The 27,495-nt window shown below is 47.3% G+C and overlaps 1 protein-coding gene across 1 annotated transcript; it reads left to right on the top strand.

The window, feature by feature from the left end:
• Positions 1-5,530: 5,530 nt before the first annotated feature.
• RHOU (ras homolog family member U) lies at positions 5,531-15,067 on the top strand. The gene is made up of 3 exons (XM_020894741.2): positions 5,531-6,008; positions 7,524-7,582; positions 12,789-15,067. Exons 1-3 carry the CDS (start codon positions 5,756-5,758, stop codon positions 13,242-13,244), a joined length of 768 nt encoding a protein of 255 aa, XP_020750400.2. The 5' UTR covers positions 5,531-5,755; the 3' UTR covers positions 13,245-15,067.
• Positions 15,068-27,495: the final 12,428 nt, after the last annotated feature.

Here is a 27,495-nt window from a genome sequence, read left to right as displayed (position 1 = left end):
TGACCAATAGAAACAATATAAACATTTTCTTTTCAGAAGTATTTTTTACAATGAAAATTAACAATTGATTTTCACATCTGAAATTTTCATCAAGTTAATGGGAACTCTTGTTGAGTTAAAAAAAATTCATTCATTCTAGTTACCAACAGGCAAGTGACAAAAGAACATCTGGAGACAGGCACTAATTTCAATATGTGGGACCACGTCTGTGGCCCCTTACCACAGTAGTAGCGGATGGGAGAGTCTGGGGTCAGCGATTAATGACTAAGCTGGAGGTCTGGTGACATTTATATGACTCTCTCATCTTCTCTAGTGAGAAATGCCAACATTATTTTCTTTGTCAATTATTTTTCCCTGAGGCTGGCATCCCTGGTGGGAAAAAAAAAGCACTAAGGATGGGTATACTCAGGGCTCGGTCAGGAAAACAGCCATTCCAAGGTGTAGGGTGAAGGAAGGACGATTTCCTGAGAATTGCAGGAGAGAGGGAAACAACCACTAAGCCTGTCCAGCTGAATCTGGGACAGGGCTCCAGCTGGAGCTTTCGAGAAAACCCAGTTGTCCTGCAGAGGTGGGCACCGGCGGAGCCATGAAAGGGAACTCACGGTATGCTGCACTGGAGGCATGCCCTCTGCAGTTCCTGTGAGCCGGGGCTGCTGTGAGCACAACGAGGCGGGCACAGAGCAGGAGGAGAACGAAGGCACATCGGGCCCTCTGAGCCGGACCGTCATCACAGGCAGCCCTGTGACGGCCCTCCACTCCCCAGTCCCCAGGGGTTCCTCTCCCTGGACAGCCATAGCCTGGAACACACAGACACAGACTCTCTGGGGAACATGAGCCCAACCTCTGATGGAAACAGGGGGCCCTTTTGGCATTAGACAACCCAGCGCAGAATCTTTATTTGATGAGAAGTAATTTTCTTTTTCTTCTTTTGTGGCTTTTCAGATCGTAATTCCTCAACCCAGGATTGAACCTGGGCCCTCAGCAGTGAATGTTCAGAATCCCAACCAGTGGACCACCAGGGAACTCTGGAGAAATAATTTTCTAACTAGCAGTCTCTTACAGGACATTTAAAAAGTAGGACAGTGCTGAAGTAAAGAAGTTTCCTTCAGAGATGAACATGTCCTAGGTCAACAGTGATGGCTTGGAGAAAGGGCAAACACTCAGAGCTACACGACCCACTAACATGAACGATCCAGTAACCACAGGCTTCTGATTGGTTCTTTGTTGTTATTTATTTATGGAAGATGGGTAAATAGTGAAAAGTTACAAATAGTGTAAAAAAAAAACCTTTATATTGAGTTTGATAATGGAAATTATATCCTGGCCAGGAATGTATTAATCAAAAATTTATTTTAACTTATTTCTTGAATATGTTAAAAGATAGGTGAAAGGTATACAGTATAAAGTTTATTGGTACAGTTTCTACTATATTAGTACCAAAATAAAAATTTTTGATAATTAGTATATTTGAAATTTTGATATTCTGCTAGTAGAACAGGTAAAAGAGTTTTATTTTTAAAAAAATACAAGAAAATGTGGTGGAGAGAAAGAGTTTGGTGAAGCAAGGGTCCTGTTTTTTAGGCGATTAAGAGCAAGTGTCAGTAGGTTACTTCAACAAAGTGCTATGACAGGGATTAGGCATAAATGCACCTACCTAAGGGCACTGGGTCACACTCCCCAGAGGAGGTAACATCTGAACTGAGACCCATGTGGTCAACATTAGCAGGTGAGAGGAAGAGGGGGAGGCGTGCAGGCTCTCAAGCATTGGAGAGAGGATTGTGCCCAGGTCCCTGGGGCCGCGGGGAGTGGGGCTGGATGGGTGGCAGTGGGGATGGGGTGGATGCTGGAAGACCCAGAGGAGGAGCTCCAGTGTGGTGGGTGAATGCGCACAGCTGGGCTGGAGAGCTACGTAGGCACCAGATCTTAAGAGTGGAAAAATTTTTTTGCCCACAAATGATAGCATTTCCCAAATTTACCAGATACAAAGGAAACATTTCACAAACTGTGCCATCCTGGTAGATACAGATGGGAGTACAGGAGGGGAAAGGTGTCCTCAGGGAGCAGAGAAATGGTCTTTCTTATTAATTGCTGCAGGACTTATGTGTTCTCAAAATATTTTATAAAAGCATAAAACAGAAAACAGTAGCCTACTATTTTCCTTGCATGATGTAAAGTGTGGGGTATAAGGATGAACAAAATAAAGTTCCCGACCTCCTGGGGCTTGAAAGGGAGACAGACAATAAACAAACAAGAAAATACATTAGATGATCTATTAATTTATTGTAGGAGTCACTGATAGACCATACACTTGGAGGGGCCTCCCACAGCCCTGGTCTCGGTCAGCACTGAGTTCCAGGCCCCTTCCCTACCTTTGGACATGATACCATGGGCTGCAGAAGAGCCTACTAATAGTGGACAATTAGTTCTGGGGATTTTAGGTAAGGCTGCAGGGGGTTGATTAAATTGGATCTAGAAAGATGGGCCAAAACAAGTGGAATGGGACAGTACTTGACACAAGAAAGGGAATAAAGCAGTCAGTGGCTCCGGGATACTAAAACTACCATATGACTGAAGACAGGGGAGACCCACATTTTGTAGGGCCTGAAGCTGATCACATTTGGGGCCCTTATTTAAGAGAAAGGGTAAACATTTAAGAATAGAAAATTAGGTACAAAAATATCGATTTAAAATGAGACATGCATCACAACAAGTAAAACAGCCACCATAAACTTTAAAAGTATCTGGAAGAAAACATTTAATAAACCTCCTGACACACATGGATCATACTATTTTTTCCCACATTGTTTGGCTGCACACCCTCCCCCAAACTTTACTGAGGGTCTAGATTACAATGAAAAATTGTACATATTTAAGGTGTACAACTTGATGATTTGATGTACATATATATTGTGAGATAGTCGCCTGAGTGTGTGTTTTTTTGAGAACACTCAGAATCCACACTTAGTAGATGTAAGGGTACAATACAAAATTGTTAACTCTAGTCACATGGGTGTGCATTAGATCTCCTGAATATATATATCTTGCATAACTGAAACTTTGTGTCTCTGGAACACCACCTCCCCCACATCCCCCTGCTGCATGCCCTTTGACTACTTTCTCAATTCTTTAATTTTGCAATATGTAGAGAACATTGAAAACCTATTTCACTTGCTGGTGAACTTGCTGTTTGTGGTCCTCAGACAGGTTTGCGTCCTCACAAACACAGGAATTCACATCAATTCTATTTCATGTGATTTCCTTCAAAAACGTATGGTTCCTGAATAAATGTATTTGCTGCATTTGGAGTTTATTCCTGCCAGAAACTTCCATTTTGACCAGGTATAGGTGGGAGAGCCAATATCCCTCTAACAATTGTTGTTTAGTCCTTAGTCGTATCCAACTCTTTGCGACCCTATGGACTATAGCCTGCCAGCCTCCTCTGTCCATGAGATTTCCCCAGGCAAGAATACTGGAGTGGGTTGCCATGCCCTCCTCCAGGGGATCTCCCCAACCCAGGGATTGAACCTGCATCTCTTACATCTCCTGCACTGGCAGATGGGTTCTTTACCACTGAGCCACCAGTGAAGCCCCCTCTAACAATACTGGGTACTTTTTGATAGAAAGAATAGCCACAAACTAGTTTCTAGCTTCAAGAAGCTACTTCCCAAACTCTAGAAAACCTTGTGTTTTTTACTGGAACCAGTGCTGGGGAAAGTGGGAAAGTTCAGATGGAAACCTGTAGGCACATTACTGGCCACCATTTCTATACCCAGATGGCAAGAAATAAGGTAACTACACAGGGGAATCAAATATCACACAAATACATCCCATCAGTGTCAGGGCTGTGGAGAGGCAGGCCAGGTACCCAGGTGCTCATTCTCTGGGTCAGGTAATTGCAAGGTTGGGCCCTTGAATTTTGTTCCCTTGGCTCCTTCCTTGTCTGACTTTAGTCCCAGCTCTGTATCCATTAAACACAAATGAAACGTCTTTCTAAGTTCACTTTCCTTGGCTTGATGCTCAGAATGTCCACTGCCACATCAAAGCCATTCAATATGAGAAGTTAGAATTGAAACAATACTGGGCTTAGTTGGTAGTGGTTAAAATATATGAATTTTTTTCATATAATTTTTTGCAAATTTTTGCAAAATTGACAAAGATGTAACCATGTGTTCACACTGCTAGGGCCCCCAGGGAGGTTCTCTGCAAATGAGGGACCTGAATTCAAGCCTTCAGCCTCTTGATAAATCCACCTCTGCATTTCCACCACAGCCACACTTCCAAGGCTCAATTTATTACTCTGGCTTGATTTTGCTTTAAGGACACTGGGTAAGAAAGAACTCAGGCTCTGGAGCCCGACTGCTTGAATCCTGGCACTGCCACTCCCTAGCTTGTGAGACCTCAGCATTTTATCTAGTACCTCTGTGCCTCAGATTTTCTCATCCTGTACCCATAAAATGGGCTTTCCCAATGACTCAGAGGTTAAGAATCTGCCTGTAATGCAGGAGACAAAGGTTCAATCCCTGGGTCAGGAAGATCCCCTAGAGAAGGGGATGGCAACCCACTCTAGTATTCTTGCCTCGGAAATCCCATGGATAGAGGAGCCCGGTGGACTTTGGTCCATGGCCTTCGAAAAAGAGTCGGGCACGACTGAGAGACGAACACTTTCATCCATAAAATGGGTATAAGTAATGATGAGATGACAGTAATTAGCTCATGTGGAGTGCTTACCAGTGTCCAGCATATAAGAAAGGCTCAACGTTTATTAGTTACTGTGACTTTTATTATTAGTATCACTATTTCTGCTCACAGTATGAGCCTCTTCTCACACCACAGCATAAATCTCTGGGGAACCTTTGCGTCTAGACTATGCCCAGAGAGGTTTCCCTGTCTTTCCGATGGACTGTTGACTAAATGTAGGAGGAAGGAGTCAGAGAAAAACGGATTTCCCCCCCTAAATAATATGAGTGTCACCAAATTACATTTAAGTAGATGAAAGAATTGGGGCTATAAAGACATCTGTTGGCTCAGGACATCCTCAAGATTAAGTCACACTAGCATTAACAGTGGACCTGCGTTCCTTTGCTCCCAAATGATAGATGAATACGTTAGAAGGACCAAAATCACACGATGGGCTTCGGCTGCATAAAAGTTGCCTATTAACTCAGCCTCCTTCCGACGACAGTCGCCCAGGCCCTGCACTGCGCCCTCGGGTGGAGCGCTGTGGCCTGCGAGGCAGGGACCGCTGGGAGGAGGGGGTGCGGGGCCGGGAGGAGCAGGGCCGTCGGCCGCTTGGGCGCAGGAGGCGGACCGCTAGCCCCTCGGCGGTGGCGGCAGGGTCGGCGCCGGGAAGCCGCCCTCCGCCGGCCTGGTTCCTCAGCACTGCCCAGATTGGGCATCTAGGGATCCCCCGTGGGTGTCGGGGTCCCTGTCCCCGGTCCCGCCCCAGCGCGCGCGGCTCCGGCTCTAGCGCACCGCGCGACGCGCAGGCGGGGGCGCTGTGGGCCCGACGCCGGGACCTAGCGGCCGCCCCGCCTTCTCTCCGCGCCCGCCCCCCGCGCGCCGGGCCGCCGGGAAGCAGGAGGAGACAGCGCCGGGCCCCGCGCCGCTCGGTCCGCAGTCCTCAGCCGCAGAACGCAGCCGGCGCCACCGGAGCCTGAGCCCGGCCGGACCCACCCGACCGCCTTTGTCTGCACCGCGCGGCCGGAGCCGCGGCCCCCGAGTCGGGGACGGCTCCCCCCGCGGCGGGCGCGGGCCGATGCCCCCGCAGCAGGGGGACCCCGCGTTCCCGGGCCGCTGCGAGGCGCCGCCCGTGCCGCCCCGCCGGGAGCGCGGGGGCCGTGGGCCCGGGGCGCCGGGGGGCCGGGGGCGCGCGGGCGGTGCCGAGGGGCGCGGCGTCAAGTGCGTGCTGGTCGGCGACGGCGCCGTGGGCAAGACCAGCTTGGTGGTGAGCTACACCACCAACGGCTACCCCACCGAGTACATCCCCACCGCCTTCGACAACTTCTCGGGTGAGCGGGGCCGGGGGTGCTGGGGCAGGGGGGCCCGGGGACCCAGAGCCGCCGGGAGCGGGAGTCTCAGCCCGGGCGCGGGGAGCGGAGGGCGCCTCGCGGCTCGGGGACGGACGGCGGAGCCGCGCAGGTCGCGCCCAGGTGGCCTGATCAGTTTCCTGCGTCGAGCAGTTGCGTCAGGCCGACGTGGCTGGCGCCGCTGCCGCCTTTCGATCGGAAGGTGACGCGCAGGTGCCATTACCTGTGGCCCGAGGGTCGGTCTTTTCCAGTTAGCGGCTGCTCTCCCGAGGGCGTCTCCACTTTCAAGAGCCGCGGAGAGCAGGGGCGAGAGTGGATTTAGTGAAAATGGCATTGAAGGCGCTGGGGAAGGCTAAGTTTTGGATTAAACCAGGATAGTAAAGATGACTTCTTGCCTCTGAGTCCCACCGCCCCCGTTGGCGCTGTTTTTGATTCTTAGTGTCTTTTCAGTATCTCTTAAGCTCCTGAAAGCTCTTATGTATGCGGTGCTATGTCATTTGGTTTGTAGCCACCAAGATAAAATGATCCTTCATCTTGATTTTTCAAGTCTTCATGAAATTTATGAAAAAGTTAACATCCATGGAAGCTAGAGTGAAATGCTTTCTCTTGTTCTTAAAAAAAAAAGAACTTCTTGATCTTTCAGAAAGTTTTGATGGCAAGGATTTGCTTTCATCTACCTGGAAGGCACCCTAGGTAAAGCAGTGCTGTGCTGGTGGGTTTCCCACCTATACGATTGTGTGTGTGGTGTGTGTGTGTGTGTGAATCCCCTTCCTTAACTGAGTAGTACAAACACTTATAAACAATTTAGAAAGTTGTATTGAGATGAAACTGAGTGCTTCATCAAATAGAGCCCCTCTGAGCAGCAGTCTGATGCAGGCCTCTCCCCAGATACCCCTTCCTAGTGGAAAAGTGGACACGGTTTCCTTTTCTCGCTTAATCCTCTCTTTGAGCTGCCATGAAGAGATAAGCGGTGCCCTCCTTTATAAACAGGACAATACGGGCCGCCTGTGTTTACACATGTTCTGAAAACAAGCTGTGCTTTTGTGACAGACCCCGAAGTCACCAAACGTTTCCCAAGGGAAAACAGAGTTATTTGTGAGGTTTTCCCCTGATTTAAAACCATGAGGTTGGTTCCCACTTACCCCCCAGTCTTGTTTTTGCATTTTTTGAAACACGTGCCATAGGAAAATAAATCTTCTGGGGTTGGGAGAAAACTCAGACCCTTCCAGGGTGCCATCAAAGGCCCTGGGCCTCTCTGCCTTCTCTGGGGGCATGGAGCGAATTGCTGGTCTGGCAGGTTTGGATTAGAAAAAAAAAAAAAAAAGCTTCCATGGAGTCCCCTTGTTTTAGGCAAGTCTTGAATTTGTTGGGGCCCCAGAATGGGACCTGAAGGGTTTGGAGTGAGAGTGTTCATACAAACTAAAATTATTGTTCTTCTGGAAAGGGTTAAAAGAGACCCTCCCCACTACTGACAGTCCTCTCGGTCTTATTTTTAAGCTGTGGTTTCCGTGGATGGGCGGCCCGTGAAACTCCAGCTCTGTGACACTGCAGGACAGGTCAGTATCACATCGATGCTCAGTGCTGGGCAAGAACAGGGCCTTTTAAAGGCCTTCAAATACTGCCCCTTCTCCTTTACTGGGCCATTCTAGGGCCCCACCCCTCCTCACAGAGGGTGGAGGTGGTGGGGACAGGGCCCCACACCAATAAAACAGGGTTTGGCACCGCTCCTTGTGGGCGGGACAAGGGAAACAGGGTCAAGGGCGGATCTTATCTTCTGGGAGTTTCTGATCTTATTTACTTTCTGGGTTTTATTAAAAATTGTCAATGATGCTTTGTACTCATGTCTCAGAGTAAGTTGGCGATGCCTTATAATCATTTTATTAAAAGTCAGCAAACCAAATTCTTAAGATGTTGACTCAAGAAAAAGATGGAGTTCATGTCAGTAAGTGTTAATATTTCCTTTCCTAACCTAGAGGAATGAATGAACTGGGACTTGATCCTTCAGAATCGTGAACATTTATTTTTGTCTTGAGGGCCAGGCACTTGGATGAGACAGCCAGGGATGGGGAGGGCTCAGTATGAAGTCCCCTCTGGGGTGTCCCCGAAGAGCTGGGGGGCTCCAGTCCCCCTACATGGTGCTTACATCACTGAATTCTCACTGTGTCCTCTGAGAGCCCAGGGTCTGTCTGTGTTGTTGTTTAGTTAATAAGTTGTTTAGTCCGACTCTTTTGCGACCTGTTGGACTGTAGCCCACCAGGCTTCTCTGTCCATGGGATTTCCTAGGCAAGAGTACTGGAGTGGATTACCATTTCCTTCTCCAGGGATCTTCCCGACCCAGGGATCAAACCTGCATCTCCTGCATTGCTGGTGGGTTCTTCCCCGCTGAGCCAGCAGGGAAGCCCTAGGGTCTGTCTTTAGAGCTTGCCAAAGCCACAGTTAACAAGCACGTATTTTCTCCAGTACTGGCTAGAGTTTGAGAAAGTGCTGGGGTAATTTATCGACAGATAAAAGTGTTCACTTCCTTTCAAAGATGTCATATGACCATCTACACTTAAGAAGTATCTGACTTTCCAGTGTCCCTAAGAGCCTTCTCCAAACCAGGACTTCTTAGTCACTTACCCACTCCGGGACAGCAAATTCAGGGCTTTGTTTTTCAAACTTCAAAGTGACACAAGACTGGGCAGCCTCGATCCCCAGCTGAACATTGGTTTGGCAGTGGCCACAGGGCGCATGTCATAGCCCAGCTGCCTCTGCTGTCTCCTTGCCCTTCTACTGGAGCAGGAAAAAAATAAAAAACCAAGCAATCTGTATTTTATTGCATTTGAAAGAGAAAAATCAAAGAACATATATCCTTCTCATACTTAATCTTTCTGGATGCCCTGCTGCTATTTATAATTAAAGCTTGATTGCTTTGTATAGATAAAAAATATTTTTCCTACCTTGGGTCACATTTTCTGATCTTTACACTGAAGGTTGGGTAGCACCTCAATAAACAGAGGCCTCCCTGCTGAAGCAAGAAGTGGCAGGTGAAGAGTCCGAGAATAAGAAGAAGGCAGGAAAACTCAAGAAACCAAAGGGCATGCCTAGCTGGGGCCCTTTAGGGAGGAGTAGACAGCCCAGGGCAGGCAGCTCCCACCACTGGCTCACCTGTCAGGTTCTGATGGCAGACACAGCTTCCTGGGCTGGAGTTCCCTGCCTCATGCCTGGTTGGTGCCTGGCCCATAGTGGAGTTTGCTTGTTTGTAGACTGGATTGATAAATAAATGGAGTGCTGGGTCCTGCAAACTTAAGTCATGGCCTGCCCCTTGACGGATTATAGTCCGTGGGGGAAAACAAACCACTTAGTATTGGATTGGCCAAAAAGTCCATTTGGATTTTCCAGTAGGAACTTACAGAAAAACCCAAATGAACTTATTGGCCAACCCAATAGAACTTGTGAAGGAATCAGCGAGGTTACAGGAGGATGAAGGCAACGTTGGTTTGAGGGACAGGATGGGTAGACCCAGGAGGAAAACCTCTGAGCAGTTTTGGAAGAGGATTAGGACTTTTACCAGGAACACTTTGTAAGAAATGATCCAGAATTGCCAAGGAAGAGTTTGATTTTTTTTCCTTAGTGATCTGTTTCAAAGTTAAGGAATCACAAGAATCATTTTAGAAATGGTTTCATGAAAAAGCTTATAATTTGGGAAATGAAAAGGTTTCAGTGCAAGTTGGTACACTTTGGTTTATTTGGAAATTTTCCTTCTGGTCTCCGAGCAGTGTTTTTGTTGAGATTCACTGTATTTCTTACCTGATGGAGTGGTTAGTATGCCTAATAGTGTAATGTGTGAGGTCACCATCTACAGATTTACGGAAAACCACATCTTCAAAAAAACCATCTTCAAAACTGTGAAAAATACCCAGCTAGGGCTTTCGTGGTGGTCCAGTGGTTTAAGACTCTGTGCTCCCCATGGAACTTTGCTCGCTGTTATGTGTCAGCCTGGATGGGAGGGGGTTGGGGGGAGAATTGATACACATATTTGTATGGCTGAGTCCCTTTGCTGTTCACCTTGAAACTACCACAACATTGTTTATCAGCTATACCCCAATACAAAAAAAAAAGTTTAAAGTTTGGGGAAAAAAAAGACTCTGTTCTCCCAATGCAGGGGGCCTGGGTTTGCTCCCTGGTCGGAGAACTAGATCCCACATGCAACTAAAGATCCTGCATGCCACAGCTAAAACCCAGAGCAGCCAAATAAATAAAAATAAATTTTAAAAATACACAACTGGTGAGATAAAGTCAGTTTTTTCCCGGCTCCCCAGCTATCAATTAGTATTTGTTTCGACCATTAGTAAAACTGGACAAGGTGATAGTCTTTTCCTATCCTCCCTACTCCATATCTGATAACCTCCCTTTTTAAGGGACTTGATTTGACACCTGCCACGTTTCCAGCCTGTGGTGGCACATCCCCCAAACGATCATCCTGGTAGCTTCCTGGGGATAAAGTGACTCAAGCTGCCTCCTTTCCAAACACTAGGAAAATGTGGACACAGGTAGCTGTTGCCTGGGGATCAGACATAAGTTTCACATACCAGCTGAGAGCTGGAAAAATAACTAGGAATTGCTTCTTATGCCTTGGGACCTTCTTGGGGGCCTGGTGTGCATATAAAATATTAAAGGGAGTTTTTAACACTGGACTCATTATGGAAATTTCACTGTGATCAATTTCACTCTGGTGGAATTTCACTCAATTGATCAGACTGCAGTAGCCTGTCCAATAGCAGGTGAAAACTCTTCAGCCTTTTGACTCATGAGGCACCTGGGAAAATCTTTATACTTTAAAAAAAAAGCAAACTCCAGTTGCTGCTAGACCGGTCCCTGTCAGCCCCACCCAGCCCTGCCCTGAATCCCAGGCAAATCTCGGGGTCTCAAAACTCGTTTCTCTAAGGGTCCATTCCAACTGGACTCGTCACACATACGTGTGCGGCATTTATTTCTGCAAATAGCTAAGGTTTCTGGTCAGGCGGTGAGCAGCAGGGTTTAGTTTCTGCTTTGCTTCCTGAGTCCCTCAGCCTGAACCTGCAGAAGTCTGGGAGCCAGGTTGCCAAGGCCATGCCCCAAGGCCCAGGGCTGGGTTTGCTGTTCTTTTTATTGATCCAGGGCCCGGCCAGGCATGATCCCTGCCAGCAGTGAGGGCAGAGACTGTCCTGTGCCTCTTTCTTGCAGGCCGCTGAGAACGGAGGGAACGTTTCATTAGAAGATCCTCGGGGCGGGGCTGCTGGCCACCTGGTTGGGCTTCTGTGTTTCTTCTTTCAGCACAAAGTTGGCACTGAGAAATCCAAGACTTTATTTTTTTTTCTTTTTAACTTTTGCATATAATATGTGGAGAATTGGCAGTGACGTGGTGAGATGCCAAATTCCTTCCTGAGGATTTAGCTGGTCAACTTCAATATTGTCACTTGGTCATCGCCCTACAAACTGAAATACAGGGCCTCAGATGAGGCACATAAACTCAAAAGATCCAGGCTTTCTTCATCCCTAGAAAAAGTCCACAGATGCAACAAAACATGCATGTAAATAATTGTTTGTAAATAAACATAAGGGCTTCCCACATGGCTCAGTGATAAAGAATCTGCCTGCCAATGAGGAGTCACAGGAGATGTAGGTTCAGTCCCTGACTTGGGAAGATCCCCTGGAGGAGGGCATGGCAACCCACTCCAGTATTCTTGCCTGGAGAATCTTATGGACAGAGGAACCTGGTGGGCTACAGTCCATAGGGTTGCAAAGAGTCGGACACGACTGAAGTCAGTTGGCATACACGCATGTATGTCCCTGTAAGGACTGAGGCCATGTGTGTCTGTTCCCAACCAAATCCCCTAGGTCTGGTGTCCAGTGTCCAGAGTCCTGGGTGCATCTCTGTTAGTGAATGTGCACAGTGAGGCAATCAGCAGGGTTTGATTTATATAATTAGCTCTGACTTATTCCATTCAGTTCTTGGAAGTAGGATGGGTATGCCCTTTCTCTGGTCCTTTATCTTCCCAAAGCATCATTCCTGGAGGCCTGTGGGGTTCATGGAGAGAAAATAAGGGGAGGGAAAGTAAGAGAAAAGGAAGGAGGGAGAAAAAGATAAAGTGAGATAAAAGGTGTATCCAGCAAGTGTGAGAATGTATTCACTTGTGTTGTAAGTGACATTGAGAGGCATGCATTCTCTGGGTCGCTGTGAGAGTGTCCGAGCCTAGGTCCTCAACTCCACTCTTGTGTCTGAGTCCCATGATTCTGCACCAGATGTGCCCTGAGTATGCACGGCACAGATGGGATGAAGCGAGCCAGGCTCACAGCTGCCATGAGGATGGGCAGAGCTGCCGAGTTCACAGACTGGGGCTTCCTGGGGTCTGGGTGAAGCCCCGAGGATCAGTGTGAGTGCCATCTACATTTTAAAAGCCTGACTAAGTACCAGAGTTGAAGCAGTAAGTCTGAGTTACTCTGGTCTGAAGGCTAGAGAAAGTAAATTTTATTTTGAAAATCCATCTAACATAAGGACTTTTTCTACAGTAAGTTGCAAGCAGGTCCTGAGCAGTGAGGAAGGTTTTTGGGCAAGTTTTGCAGAGCTGGGAGTGAGGCCCCGCTTGCAGCAGGGCCCTTTATAGGACTCTGGTTCTTCCTTCCACCGCCTGTGGGCTTTCTGTTACCTGCCAGACCCTTTCCAGAAAAATGTTCAAACGGTCTCTGTGCTGATGAGAACTGATGTGAAAGATAACATTTGGGTGCTTGACTCCCTTGTAGGATGAGTTTGACAAGCTCCGGCCTCTGTGCTACACCAACGCCGATATCTTCCTCCTGTGCTTCAGTGTCGTGGGTCCCTCCTCCTTCCAGAACGTCAGTGAGAAATGGGTGCCAGAGATCCGGTGCCACTGTCCCAAAGCCCCCATCATCCTTGTGGGGACACAGTCGGACCTCAGAGAAGACGTCAAAGTCCTCATCGAGCTGGACAAATGCAAAGAGAAGCCGGTACCCGAGGAGGCGGCCAGGTTGTGTGCCGAAGAGATCAAAGCCACTTCCTACATTGAGTGCTCGGCCTTGACTCAGAAGAACCTCAAAGAGGTCTTCGATGCAGCCATTGTGGCCGGCATTCAGTACTCGGACTCCCAGCAGCAGCCAAAGAAGTCCAAGAGCAGGACTCCCGACAAGATGAAGACCTTGTCCAAGTCCTGGTGGAAGAAGTATTGTTGTTTCGTATGATGCTGATGGGGACCCCAGCGGGCTGTGTTCCAACAAAACCCACACTAGAGGCTATATTAGCTGAAATGACTCTTTGTGTAGGACCTGTATAGCGAGCGTGTGTGTATATGGATTATAGGAGGTGCTCCAATTTATGTTATTCTTTCTTGCCTTTGACCTTCTTGTTTGTTTGAGCTGAGGGATGAGATACTTATGCAAGATATCTTGAAGTAAGTTAAGAATTTTTCACAACTCTGGAAATATAGAGCTTTAGACCTTTTGATTAATTTATATCTAATATGAAAAAGGCACACCTTTGCTATGAGATAACACACAGAAGAACAAAGAGGAAATGGTGTGGTTAGCCATCCCTTCCCTGAAGGCTGGCTATGGTCAGAGTAACTCAGCTTTGAAACCTCATACTTTTTTCCCCTTTATTTTAAGGGAAAAAAATCTGAGGAAAAAAAAAGATTTCTGCCTGTAAAACCTCAAATCAGACACTTTGGTTATATTCTTTTACTCCATTGCTTAAGATTTTAAAAACAACCAACAGAAAACATCCCACTGACAATGGTCCTATGTAGACCAAAAAGGAAAATTTGTTGATGGGGGTTTTTCATCCTGAGATCCTGTGAACAGCCAGAATGCCATGAGGAGTACAGTGGCAGCCCGGGGCTCTCTTTTCTTTAGGGAACGACTCACATTGAGATCAGAGTGTGATGTTTGCTGTCATGCTCGTGAGCCAAGCTGCCTGAACCTGTATGATGACAGCACTCAGGAGACCTGCCTGGATTGGTTCTAAACTTCTGGGCTTTCCCTGCCCCATCTTCAGGGAAATGAATACTCTAGCAGGGCTGGAGCAGGCAGGTGTTTCGGGAAATGAAACAAAATGTCTTTTTTTTCTTTAAAGTCAGCCCAAAGGTACTTCTTTGTGTACACACATGAGCACAGATATATATGTGGCTGGTCTTGCTGCAGATTCAGACTTTTAACTATGGGAATAACAAAAACATGGCCACAGGAACAGCTGTGATGGAAGCCTGGCTTCCTCTTTTAACACTTTTTAGAACAGAACTCTTTTTAATGATACCTGAGATGTGATTCTAAGTGTATCTTCACACATTATGGAGCCCATGTTAAAACATGTACATCTCTTAGAACCTGTTTTAAAATGAATGCCTCTGCAAACCTACTAAACCCACAGATACCTCTCAGGAGCTGGCCACAGAGACAGTGTGTAGGTCAGGGGCTGTGGAGTTGGCGGTGGCTGGGACCACAGCACCCTTGCTCACACTTTCTACACTGTAGAGCAGTCAGAAAACCACAGACTGTGACATATTTGTGTTGTTCCAGATGGTGGCTTTTAGGGATTCATGTTCTGGGGGGAAAAGTGCCACATCCGGGGAGCAGGTTTACTTTGGGATTGGGTTGCTTCTGAGATACTGAGAAGTAGCTGAAGGCGAGTTGTGATGTCAGGCTTGCACTGGTGGTGCAGATCTACCAAAATCTACCAGTAACTGGGGAAATTTCTCTAGTGCCCACAGGTAGAGGAGTTTATCTTTCTGTGGATCTTGTCCTTTTTATATTAAAAAAAATCCAATTTGTGTTTCTTCATATAAAAAGTAAATGATCAGGCTATACTTTAGGTTAGGGGCTTCTTTTTTTCTGTTAGTAAATAAAATTAACTAATGTCTTCATTTAAAAACTGAAATACATACTGTTTACTATTTATTTTTCAGTACATTGAAATTGATATCATAGTGTCCTGAAGCATTTAGTCACAACCTGAGTAAATAAAATGACTCCATTTGTGGAAATGCCACAAATGGACCCAATGAAATGCATCTGAAGCTTGGTGCTTGGTTCACGAACTCGTGAACTTCCCAGATGGGGCTCTGCCCGCCGTGGTGTGGAGTGGGGTGAGGGAGGGCTATCTGACTGGTAAGTGATTTCAAACAGTATTTTTATATTAAAGCAAATGTCATGGAGTACAATGCAAGTTAATTTTTAAGACCGAACACAAAACTTGAAAGAAATTTTATGCCTGTGACAGCATGTGGGGTCACTCTTGGTCCACTGGAGTGGGGAGCCTTTGCCACCCTCTGCCTTTAGGACCACTGATGGCCAGTGGTTTGCGAGGAACAGCTTTGTGGCCTAGGTTCTAGAGCTTTACTCAAGTGTTTTATTCTTAACTTAGCTTGATTAGAGCTAATCAATTAGCTCTAATGAGCTGTCCCATTAGAGCTAAAAATCTAGAAGGTTGACATTGAAATGCAACAGGTTTTCATATGTTGCCGAATTTGTAAGAGTACAGGTGGGACTGTAGTTGACATTTTCATCCCTTTTTACTTCATAATGAAAAGGGAGACTTGGTCAGAAAATTTTTTTTTTTGGCTGCACTTTGCAGGATCTTAGTTTCCCAACCAGGGACCAGGGGTTGAACCCATCCCCTTTGCACTGGGAATGCAGAGTCTTAACCCCTGAACTGCCAGGGAAGTCCCCAGAATGTTTTAAAAGTATGTGCTTGAGTTTTTTATTTACTTCCAAGCTCAAGCGTTGTTAAATTTACAGCTTGATATTATTGCGTAGGAGACTACCAAGAGTTGTGCTTTGGGAAATGCCCTGCGTTAAGTTGCGCAGGCCACTCATGATGTAAAAATACAGGGTCCACCCTTTTCACCGAGTGTGTGGAAATGAACCTCTTGTAATGTTGATTGCTGTGCCTGACAGACTTCAGAGAAATTTCTAAGCTCTTACACAGGGCAGGTCTTCTCCCCTAAGTCATGCTTTTCTTTTTTTTAAGCATAAATGATGGTGAGCAGAACACTCATTTTGAAGATGCTCTCCAGGTGGTAGCAAACAAATTCTGACTTATAGCTCTTAGGGCACCTGCCTTTTCTACTAAAGAATTTCTCTGGAAGTGAAGAGAACATAAGGCACGTGGAGAAGCAGGCCCCAGAGGTGTCCTGGGAATGTGTCTCCGGCCAACATTAGATGCTTGTTCAGGGTGGGGGGTGAGAACTCCAGGGCTACGGCTGACAGGAGCAGCCTCTGGATCTTCGTGTGTGAGGGGCCGAGTGCTGGCCTCCATCCCTATTCTCAGAGCTGAGTCCAGGCTCAGCAGCGCTGAGTGTGGGGTGACGCTGAGGGCACAGAGGAGCCTTGGTTTCCTCCTGTGTGGACAGGGCTGCCCTGTTCACTGGGCTGTTGGTGTCCTGGGTGCACATGCGGGGGTGAGCGTCCAAGTGTTGAAGTGGCCGTGGGGGGTGCCCTGGGCCAGGCCCGCTTCACAGCAGGGCTCCGGATCCCTCATCTCCAGGGGTTGGACAGCACTCCTGTTCACCTAGTGAGGGGCAGTTTAGTCTCCTTTGTTCCTTGTGTTGCCTCTGATCTCAGGGTATGGTTTCTTTGTATCCCCTGACCAGTCAACCACAATGGACTGGAAAACGGGGCAGAGAGCAACTCAACCCATTGCCCATCTGCTTGTGTTCCAGAGTGCTGAAAGGCAGCGAGCCTCCTGGCCTCCATGGGCAACCTGACCCTTGCCCAGAGCAGCCTGGAAGTCTCTCCTCCCCCAATCCCAGTCCCATCTCCCTTATCTGGGACAGGCCTTCCCAGGATACAAGGAGAGAGTTCCCAGTCCCTCAGAGCAGTTCAGAATGTCTCCACAGAGATGACCTGAAAGGAGGGGAGAAAAGTTTTCTAAAATGAATAGCCGCTGCAAAGGGCCTGAGGCAGAGCAGCGTCTGGCCTGTCCTGGGGGCCTGTGCAGGCAGGGGGTTGGGGATGCCGTGATCTCGGGGGGAGGCAATGGGCCCTGCGGTCAGGCTGTTTGGGCTTGAATCCTGGTTCTGCTGCTTCCTGGTTGTGGTTCCTTAAGTAGCTTAACCTCCTAACCTCTCTGTGCCTAAGTGTCACGTCAGCACAGGGGCAAGTGTGGCGCCTGCCCCGGTGGCTGATGGGTTGTTGTATATAAAGGTTACAGGGGCCCATAAGCCCTAGGAAACATCCGCTCATTTTTTTGTAATGTCTTCTGGGCAGGACACACAGTTGATTCAACTTGGCAACAGGCCCCTAAAGGCTTTCATCTTCATTTCTGTTAAATTTTATGAGGCTTATACTTTTTATGCTTAATAACAAATTCATTTTTCAATTTCCACTCATTTTTATAGAAGAGAGAAATACTTCAGTTACTCCAGGTACATGGCACAGGGTGAATGGGTGGGTGGCAAATGTCCTGGGGTGTCGAGCGAGGCTGGCATTGGGTGTGGGGCCCTGCATTCCCAATATGGCTGGGCCTCCCTCCACCTGCTTCACTTGGGAAGGCCTTGTCCAGCCAAACGCACTCTTGTTTTTGTGCTCTTTTGAGCCATTTCTAGAACCTTTGTTTATTGGAGTTACCAACTGCAACATCCCCTGTCACCCCAGGAAGCATCCACCCCTAACAATGAAACCAGGTCCTGAAGAGGTGGGTCTGCATATAACGGAGGTGCATGGGTGGGAACAAATGCTCCTCCTAAAAGGAGGCACATTCCTGGGTAGCATCTCCTCTCAGTCCCCTCTAATGCCCCATGATCACTTCAGAATTAACTCACTGTTGGGGTTGTTATGTTACAAACGATGACAAACTCAGTGGCTTTAAAAAAGTGCAGATTTCTTACCTCTGGTTCTAGAGGTAAGATTCTGAACTGGGTCTCCCTGGCTGAAGTCAAGTAATGGTCGGGGCTAGGGTCCTATGTGCGGATGTGGGGGGACTTACCTCTCCCTTATTGGAGCTCTGTGCTCACCTCTGTTCCTTGACTTGGGGGCTTCCTCTACCTTCAAAGCAGTGATGGCCCATTAAGTCTTCCTCACGTGGAATCCTGCTGACGCTCCGACCTCCCCTTCTGCATCTTTTTGTATCGAGTTGACCCAGAGGGTCCAGGGTGATCTCATCTCAGGGTCAGGATGGGTGATTGTAATTCCATCTGCAACTTTAATCTCCCTTTACTGTGTGGCCCACCTGGGCACAGAATCCAAGGCTTAGGGTGTGGTTATCTCTGGGGGTCATTCTGCTGACCACAGTCATCCTCCATCTCATGGCTCTCCAGCACCCCATTCTGTGAGCCCCTGTGCTCACAACACACCAACATAGCCACTCACTGGTCCAAACAAGAATCGGTCATCAGCCCAGACTCCCTTACCTGCACGTTCTCACCTGATGGGCCACCAAGTCCTGTCTGTTGGATGTCATCCTCATTGTCCTCCCCTTTCTGCCACCAGGGTGCTGCCACTCAGCACCCTCCTGACCGCCGCCTCCTGTCTCTTCATCTAGCCCAGACCATTTGGCTTCTTTCCATGGCACCTGTGGGCCAGCAGGGACTTTTTTTTTAAAAATAAGATTAGCTTTTCATGACACTCCACTTTTAGCATTGATCTCCAAACATTTTATTATGCCTTCGAATTTCGCCAATCTCACACGGTAATAGTTGCACTTTTACAATTTCTACCAAAATACATAGTGAAAAAGAGCTCATGTCATTATAATTTTCAAAGCCTTTGTGAATTAAAAAATGACTTTCATTTCATTTTGTGTTTGGTAACACTCTCAGTAGGTATGGCATTAATCATGAAGCATCTACATATAATTGAAAAGCAGGAGAACATTTATGTGCTTGGGGTGCCTGTGGATCCTCCCATCCCATCATGAATGCCGCTTCCCCAGGCTCTGTGGCCCTCAGGTGGCAACCACAGGCCTGCAGAGCCTCCTGCTCAGGATCTCAACTGCTGTCTGCCATGTATGTCCTGCCCCTGTCCCACCTGCTTCACACCCCAGAGCCCCTAGATGAACCCTATACTCATGTGCATTCACCTCCACAGTGTGGAAGCCCTCCTCTAACATGTCTATAAAAATCAGCCCCTCTTCGGTCTCAGGGTTAGTACCACCTTCTCTGAGGAGCATTCTGATGCCCCCTGCAGACTAGCTTCTAGTGTCTCTCTGCAAAGCGGACATACTTTTGGGAAAACATATCAATCACATGTAGCTTCCTTAGCCTTCAGAAAAGGTCCCCTCCACATGCTTTTACTCCTCAGATGCGGGCTCCCAGACACTGGATCCATGGCCCTTCCTCCTTCTTTGCCCTCTTCTCCCTACTAATTGGTACCTGGATGATACCTGTTTTCCTTTTGCTGAACATAGGTATAAGAGTGAAACAAAAGCAAAACCCAGTAAAGGACAGTCATGTGCGTGCGTGTGTTCAGGTGTTAGGGATGCTATGATCTGCCACTGGTAGTTGAAGGCCAACATGAAGATGGTCTCCAAGGATGTGAAGGGCAGGGCCTTCAGGGTGTCCTCTTCATACTCAAATAAATTGATAAGTGAACACAAAGTGGAACTAGGCAGAGAGACCGGCTCCAAGGCCAACAGAACTTGGGGACCAGCTGCCTAAACTCACAGCCACATGGAGAGGGTTCCTGGCAGGTGTTGGCTGAAGTCTTGGTCCAGATGGGAGAAGGGGGTCCCCGGGCAATGTGGGCAGGATGCTCCTTGACTTTACTGGTTGACCAAGGATGGATTTGCCAGGTCATCCCTAGTTGGGTGAGAGCTGCTGAGGGAAGTGGTCAAAGTCTGTGAATATTTCTGGTCCCACTGGCAAAAGGGCATCTCAGGAGGTCTCCAAATGGAGGGGACTGCACCCACCATACCAACTACTCGACTTTCCCTTTCCAAGACAGTGCTTTGTCATATCACCTCAGTTGAGTGACTTCTGATCTGAACTTGGGAGAAAATGTATTGAAAATGCTGGTGTAAATATGTTATGTCTTTGCCTAGTTTCACAGAAGGTGGAGAAACATTATCCCTAAGGCCCATTCTAGGATTTCCTCTCAATTAAACAGCTGGCTGTATAACATTAATTTAGCAGTTGGTGGTAGTCACTCCAGAAGCATCCCTGAGGGCACATGTCCTTCCTGTCCTGCTTCTCTGGAGCCTTTACACTTCCAGCACAATGAGAACTTAGACGCTTGTGTGGACCCCCTGAAACCTAAGTTGTCTTCACAAGCCTAAGCATCAATAACACTCTGACAGGTGCTGGGTAATAACTGGTTCGGGTGTTAATTTTAAGATGGGAACCATTATCATTTGTGGCTGATGGGAGGGGACTGTGGTGCTTGGAAGCAAACACTACACATGATGTTTTACCATGGAAATCAGGAAGCCTGATGCTACTGGATTTATATTTCACCAGATCCTGCTGGCTGGGCCTGAATTCCATTTTGAGTCTGCTGAAGGATCGAAAGAGGCACTTGGAGGGGCTTCGAACCCTACTGTCTAAAGTGTCACCAACCATAGCAATGACAACGTAAACAGTTTGGCTTTGGTTTGTTTATCAAAGATTTAATTGGTAAAAATCACACACACACACAATTACACAATCACCCAGAACGCCCAGACAGCTCTCTCCACTGTGACTTCCCCACACCCTACTGTCCCTTCCCTCTCCTCACCTTTCTGAGTTCCTGCTTTTCATTCTGGATGAACTCTCAGTCCAGACCACAGAGCCAGGAGGACTGTATACAGGCTTGTATTGTTCATGAATGATGGAAACCAGACCTGGTGACTCATAAGTGGATTTTCAAAGCATTTATTTGATCAATACAATTTGCCTCCTCTGTCATTTTATTTCAGAATCTGAGGGATGAAGATGGGTGTGGGGATATGACTGCCTTTGGGACAACCTCCCATGGTTGTTAAGACTGGTCCTTACCCAGGTTAGATGGTCTTTGTGTTGGCAGGAACCAGGCTCTTGCCTGCACCACCTCACAATCACCTCCACACTGATGGGTGCTGAGCATCAAGTGTGTCTATTTCAAAATGGGGAAAAGTAGAAGGGGGTCAAGTATTGATTGGATAAACTGCTTAGGTGAAATAAGTAAATTTTTTCTTGTAAAATATTGGTAGAGGAGACCAGGGAACAGAGAGGGTTGATAAGAGGAGAAAATGTTTGGGTGATATTATATTATCTGACAATTATGAAGGGCATTCATTTCTTCAGCATGAAGAATATTTTACTTATTTCCATAACCTGTCTAAATCTTCTCTAAATCACACTGTGATATAAATGAATACAGACATATAATACAATGTCTCTCCTAACCTCACATCACCCATGATGGGCACACATTAGATTAGCTGCTATTATTTTTAGAGAAACGAAAAGACTAATTTGCTAAGGAAGGAACTCTCAGATTTAGTGGTAGAACTGTTACTCAGTAAGGGTATTTTAGGCCTGAATTTCCTTTTTTCCTTCCTGCTCTTGTACAGAAGATATAGATGAACCTTTAAAAACCCTAGTGGGGATGTACTAAATCAAGGATCTATTTCTGTAGAGCAAGCCGCCCCCTCACTTAGCTTCAGGGCTCAAACAATAGCTGCTTATTCCGCTCTTGTGATCCAGTGGGTTGGCTGGGCACAGCTGGGCAGTTCTGCAGAGGTCACATGCAACTGTGACCTTCCTCGGGGAGACCGTCCAGAGAACCCTCAGGTCTCACTGTTTCCTTGAATCTTCCAACCTGAGTTTCTTTGCAGCCTGGAGGCTGACTTCTGCAAACATGTGTGCAAGGGCTTACCAAGCCTGTTGGCACTGTGCTTTTTAATGTCTCTGGGTCCAAACAAGTCCAAGGCTAAGCCCAGAGGCAGTTTGGGTGGGAGGAGTAAGTGTTGCACAAGTATGTGAACACTGGGTGGGGGTTTTCTTGGGGCCCACCGACTGGACTGATGAGGGGGAAGTTGGGTTCTGAGGCTGCCAGGGCTGGTGCAGCCCGTTGCTCATGTCTGTCCTGGGTGAAGTGTGGAGAATCCAGCTGGTCAGGCAGTTAGGACTTCTGCAGATAAAAGGTGTACTTGTCATTCACATTGTTTTCTTTGGGGTCAGTTCAAATGGGCAACACAATGTGCTGCCTACAACTCTCACTGAATCTTCCTCCTCTGGGCGGAGAGCACCTGCCTAAAATGGGTGAAGATTGGCACCTGGCCAAGTGTGTGGAATGCTGGATGACAATGAAGATGTTTCTATTCTTTCCCTGTGCCCCCTTTCCAGCCAAAGGGACAGATTCCAGTTGCCCTGGGACAAATGTAGAGCACAGGGTAAATAAAGCACTTTTAAAATCCTTGTGTTAGGACTATCACCATGATGGGACTTAACTGGTGGTCCAGTGGTTAAGAATCTGCCTGCCCATGCAGGGACACGGGTTCCAGCCTTGGTTCAGGAAGATCCCACGTTGCCGCAAAGCAACTAAGCCCGTGTGCCAAAACTACTGAGCCCACACTCTAGAGCTCATGTTCTGCAGCATGAGAGAAGCTGCTGCAGTGAGGAGCCCACACACTGCAACTATAGAAAGCCCTTGGGCAGCAATGAAGACCCAGTGCAGCCTAAATAAATAAATAAGTAAATCAAGCCAGACTAGTGCCATGATGAGCACGATTGACAGTGGTGAAGTCTGCACAGAACTGAGACCACCCTGCACCCAGTCCCAGGGGAGCAGAACTGGGTTCCAGAGGAGCTGTTCCCCTGCCTCCCTCCCCAGAGCACCGTTATCAGTGGTCATGCCTGGGGTCCTATCTGGGTAGAAATTGACTGTGAGATTGGAGTCAGGTTTGACTCTGATTTGACTTATGTTGTTGCTCTGCTGCTGTGCCCTGTCCACACTTCTGAGACGTTAGTTTGCTTTTCTCTTGTGTGCGGTCTGCAATATGCCCCCATTTGGGATTTAAAGGAGAGTGAAGCCCGGGGGGAGGAGCCATCACAAGGCCATTAGAGGACGCAGTTAGGGTTCAGGCCCGCCCAGCGTGACCAGGATTCCTGGGGCCTCACCTTGCCTTTGCCATGGACCAGCTCTCGATGTTTCATTTATCTCAGCTTTAATTTCTTCAGCTTTACCAGGAACTAAAGCTATGAACTCTCCACTGCCCCTTGTCTGTATAATTTTAAGATAATCACACTTCTTTTCAGCCTTGATCTGCATTGGCTTAGGTGTTGTCATCTTAACTAAAACCAATGTCAAGTTAAGAAATCCTTAATTCTCAGCAACCTCCAAGTACAGAAAATGATGCCTGGAGACTACTGGGATTAGCAGGCTGGGGGCTGGTCCCCATGTCTTCTACACAGAGACGTGGAGGGAAGAGGCAACTGTGCTTCTTGTGAGCATGACAAGCTGCCTCCTAGGGAAATATAAGCTTCTCCAGGAAGACAGAAAATCTCTCACTTTCTGATGCATGATCCGACCAGCAAGTGACTTTTCATTAATTAGTACAAGATAGAGAAAACAATGAAGCAAATTAAAGTGAACTTATGCCGCAAGGTTTGTTGGCTGATACCTCCATCAAGAAAAGAATTTCTCAGGGACATGGCTGTGCCGTGCATGTGATACTAGATGCACAGAACCCTTGCCTTTTAAGAACTCAGTCTTCTGGATGTGGAAAGTCATGTAAAGAGGAATACACTCCCCCTTTGATCTATTCTTGTTGAGATTTCCCAAGTTAATTAGTCTCCTTTGGGGAGATGGCGTTATCTCTTACTGACTCAGTAACAGTTAACTTTTAACAAACTAACCAAGGCTTTTCAACCACAAATATGCCATAGTTTAAGCAATATCATAATGTCCTTAACAGACAAAAATGGATGAGTCCTCAAGTACTTATTAGTTGGGGACCTTTATCCCCAAAGCACTGTGTTGCGTGTAGGTCTGCTAGGCCTCCAAGAGTCTGAGGATTTAATGAGTAATGAATGCTGGCGGTCATCCTGCACCGTGGCCGAGCCTGCTCTGTCCCAGAGGGCACGGGAAGGGTGACAGGAACTGAACGCCAAGGGAGAAGTTACCTTAGGAAAACTATTATTAACAACTGCTTATTTTAATACCTTTTGGATCATAAAATACTCTCTGTCCTCAACAAGTAGGACCGTGTTGTTTATCCATTTTATAGATAATAGTTTAGGTCTGCTAACCCCAGGCTACCACTCCATCCCTCCTCTAATGCCCTTCCTTTGCAGTCTCATTTGATAAACCATAATGGAAAAGAATATAGAAAAAAGAATGTGTATGATTGTATATATATATATATATATATATAATATAACTAAGTCACTCACATATTGGAGTACAGCTGATTAACAATGTTGTGATAGTTTCAGATGGACAGCAAAGGGACTCAGCCACACATACACATACATGTATCCATTCTCCCCCAAACTCCCCCTCCCATCCAGGCTGCCACATAACATTGAGCAGAGTTCCCTGTGCTGTACAGAAGGACCTATACAGTCCTATCCAGTAGGACCTTGTTGGTTATTCATTTTAAATACTGCAGCAAAGTGATTCAGTTATACATGAATCACTGCATGGATGACAACAGTATGTCAACCATGCTTCAGTTAAAATATTAAAAATAAAAGTATTCTCATTATAAGAATATTGGAAAAACTGGAAAACACGAAAGGAGAAAAGCAGCCACAGTCCCATCCCCTCCTTGACCCTTTGTTCCAGTCCTTCCTCTTGCTCACCGTGCTTCCTCTTCACCGTCTGTCCTTGCTCCTGATGCGTCCTCACGTGTGTCTGTCTTTGAGCTGATGAGTTTAAACTCCCTTTCTACACTGACGGGAGGTGGGGAACCTCCTCAGGGCCTCTGCCTTGGACAGCTCACTTTGGCTGAGACATGTTTTGACTTTTGTCTTGTGAATGTTCTTAAATCTTTCACAATAGTTTGTTCCAAGTGAGGGACGCAGCGCCCCCACTCCCTGCCCCGCTTTCCTCCATATGTGAACATCATGCTGAGTTGGCCCATAGGTCCAGGGGCCCAGGGAACCTTCACCTAAGCTCCAGCCCCTGATAGGAGGGCTTCTCCCCACTCGTCTGAGCACCTGTCTCCTTATTGGTGACAGAGATTTATTGTATGGTGCAATTGGCCAGCATCTGATGTTTTATCTCCATTCTTAAGCAGTGTGAAAAGGAAGTTCAAGTCCAGGCTGGCTGTACAGACTTTGAAGAGCCCATGTTGCCCTGTGGGTGGGTAGCCTTTCCAGGGGCTCCTTTCCAGGCTAAGTTCCCCCTGGGTACCCATCACAGAAAGTATGAGAGGGTACCCACAAAGGCACAGGAATGCACACTTGGGAAGAGCTGTTGGTACCCTCCCCTCCCCACCCCAAGGTTCTGTAGCCCTTTAGGATGTGGCCATGCTGAGAATAGAACACAGCCTCAATTCCATGTGGAGTTGGCATGATATTCAGGAAGTACATATTTTTTAAGAGACAGAAAACTTTGTGACTGCCATGTTGCCTGACTGCCCAGTGTGAGAAGCAGTCAGTGCTCCAGGCCAGGATGCAGAATGTCCTGTAGTGGCTGAGGGCTGGCAGCTGAGTGGGCACCTGGTGGGAAGAGGGCTAGTCTTCACACCGCAGCCCACCAGACAGCTGTGGGCAGCACAGGTGTCAGCAGACAGCACCTCTGTTGGGCAGTCAGAGTGGGGATGATTTAGGCCCACACTGTTCTACAGGAACACTGAGGAGGGATGCAACGATTGGGGGTAGGGTGACTCTGCCAGTTTACAAGATCAAAAGGATGCAACCAGGTGATGCCCACAGAGGACACATGTGATGCAGCCCATGGTGGTCCTGCTAGGGATGTGAGGTCATTGAAGTGACAGGTTCAAGTCTGTGACTCGATCAATGTACAACAGTCTTGTACAGAAATTATTCTCTTCTAAATTAGTTTCTGGAAGGTGGTGAGGGGGATAAGTTAGGAGTTTGGGATTAAAGATATATGCTCCTATATAAAATACCTAATCAACAAGGACCTATTGTATAGCACAGGGAACTCTACCCAATATTCTGTAATAACTTATATGGGAAAGGAATCTGAAAAAGAATAGATACTTGTATATATATAACTGAATCACTTTGCTATACACCTGAAACTAACACAACATTGTAAATCAACTAAACTTCAATATGAATTAAAAATTTAAAAAGCAAGCAAAAAAACCAAATTGCTTTGGGTTTAACTGTGAAGGAGAGGGCCTTGTTCTCACTGTTCTGAAACTTGGTTGAGGGTCTGAAGAGCCACGATGCAGGGAGCCAAGAGGTCAGACAGATCAGCTCTGAAGTTCAGGGCTCTGCATTCTGTGACTGTAGAACTGTGAGCACTATCTTTCTATGCCTCAGTTTCTTCCCTAAGAAAAAAAATATATATCCTCCTTCCAAGGACAGCTTTGAGAGTAAACCAAATTAAAGAACCAGTAAGGAGTTCTAGAGAAGAAAACCTCTCATGCTTGCTGATGTTTGATGTGGTTACCAGGCTTCCAGTCTTCTGAAAACTCACCAGATAGTGGGAATTTGATGGCCCAGTTCTGACTAGGGACGATCCTGGGCTTGGTTCAACTCATTTTAGGGTTCTAGCCAGGCCTGGGTGTGATCACCAGAAGAAGTACAGCGGGAGCCTTGGTGGAGACTTGCCCTGCTCCTCAGGAAGCCAGATCTTAAAGGGGATCCATGTGATTGCTGGCTACCCTTCCCTCTCTGTCCATGTTAGTTCAGATTCTCCAGGAAGCAGATCATGAGCTGGGGTTGGAGGTGTGGGTGGTTTACTGGGGGAGTGACGTCTGTGGCAGATGGAGGAGAGGAAGCAGGCTGGGTGGGGTCCCTAAGATAGAGATGCAGGTGGGATAGTCTTGGTCAATCCAAGGGAACCCCTGGGTTCCTTCAGGGCAGGAGGAGCCAGGCCCTGGGACCCTCCCTGCTGGGTCAGCTGGGGTAGCCTGGATAGCACGTGGCCTCAGCCTGCCTGGCTGCTCCCCGTGCCCCTCCCACCTGGGGTGCCCGCTGCATCTGGCTGGTGGGCAATGACGGGAGCCTTGGCCTTTGGCCGCCCTGACTAAATGGACTCAGACCCGAGCAGTTCCTATGTTCATAGGTTGATGGTGATAACTGTGACTGTGTATTGGACTCTGGTATGTGCTTGACAGAGGTTCAAATTATTGTATTTAAGCTTCAAAACAACTGTGAGTTCATTTTTATTTTCTATATTTGAAAGTGAGAATTAATCTTAGAGAGCTTAAGCAGCTTGTCCAAATCCAATATCTAGAAAGTGGCAGAGCCAAGGAAACTGAACGCAGGAAATAAGATCATTAATGCAGGGTAGAGACCTGTCTTCCATTCTTACAAATGTAGAAGGTATGCATTCAGAGAGTACAGGGGTTTTGTCCTGGTTGGCGAAGGACGAGTGTCCTCAGAGCTGCTTTCTT

The sequence above is a fragment of the Odocoileus virginianus genome, unplaced genomic scaffold (assembly GCF_023699985.2).
Source record: "Odocoileus virginianus isolate 20LAN1187 ecotype Illinois unplaced genomic scaffold, Ovbor_1.2 Unplaced_Contig_14, whole genome shotgun sequence".
Taxonomy (NCBI): Eukaryota; Metazoa; Chordata; class Mammalia; order Artiodactyla; family Cervidae; genus Odocoileus; species Odocoileus virginianus.
This window is presented reverse-complemented; position numbering and strand designations above follow the sequence as displayed.

What these genes read in the sequence shown, in the direction of transcription:
- RHOU (XM_020894741.2), top strand. Translation starts at nt 5,756, where the DNA reads ATGCCCCCGCAGCAGGGGGACCCCGCGTTCCCGGGCCGCTGCGAGGCG. An exon ending in CGCCTTCGACAACTTCTCGG is followed by an intron (nt 6,009 to 7,523) that starts GTGAGCGGGGCC and finishes CTTATTTTTAAG; the next exon opens with CTGTGGTTTCCGTGGATGGG. An exon ending in TCTGTGACACTGCAGGACAG is followed by an intron (nt 7,583 to 12,788) that starts GTCAGTATCACA and finishes ACTCCCTTGTAG; the next exon opens with GATGAGTTTGACAAGCTCCG.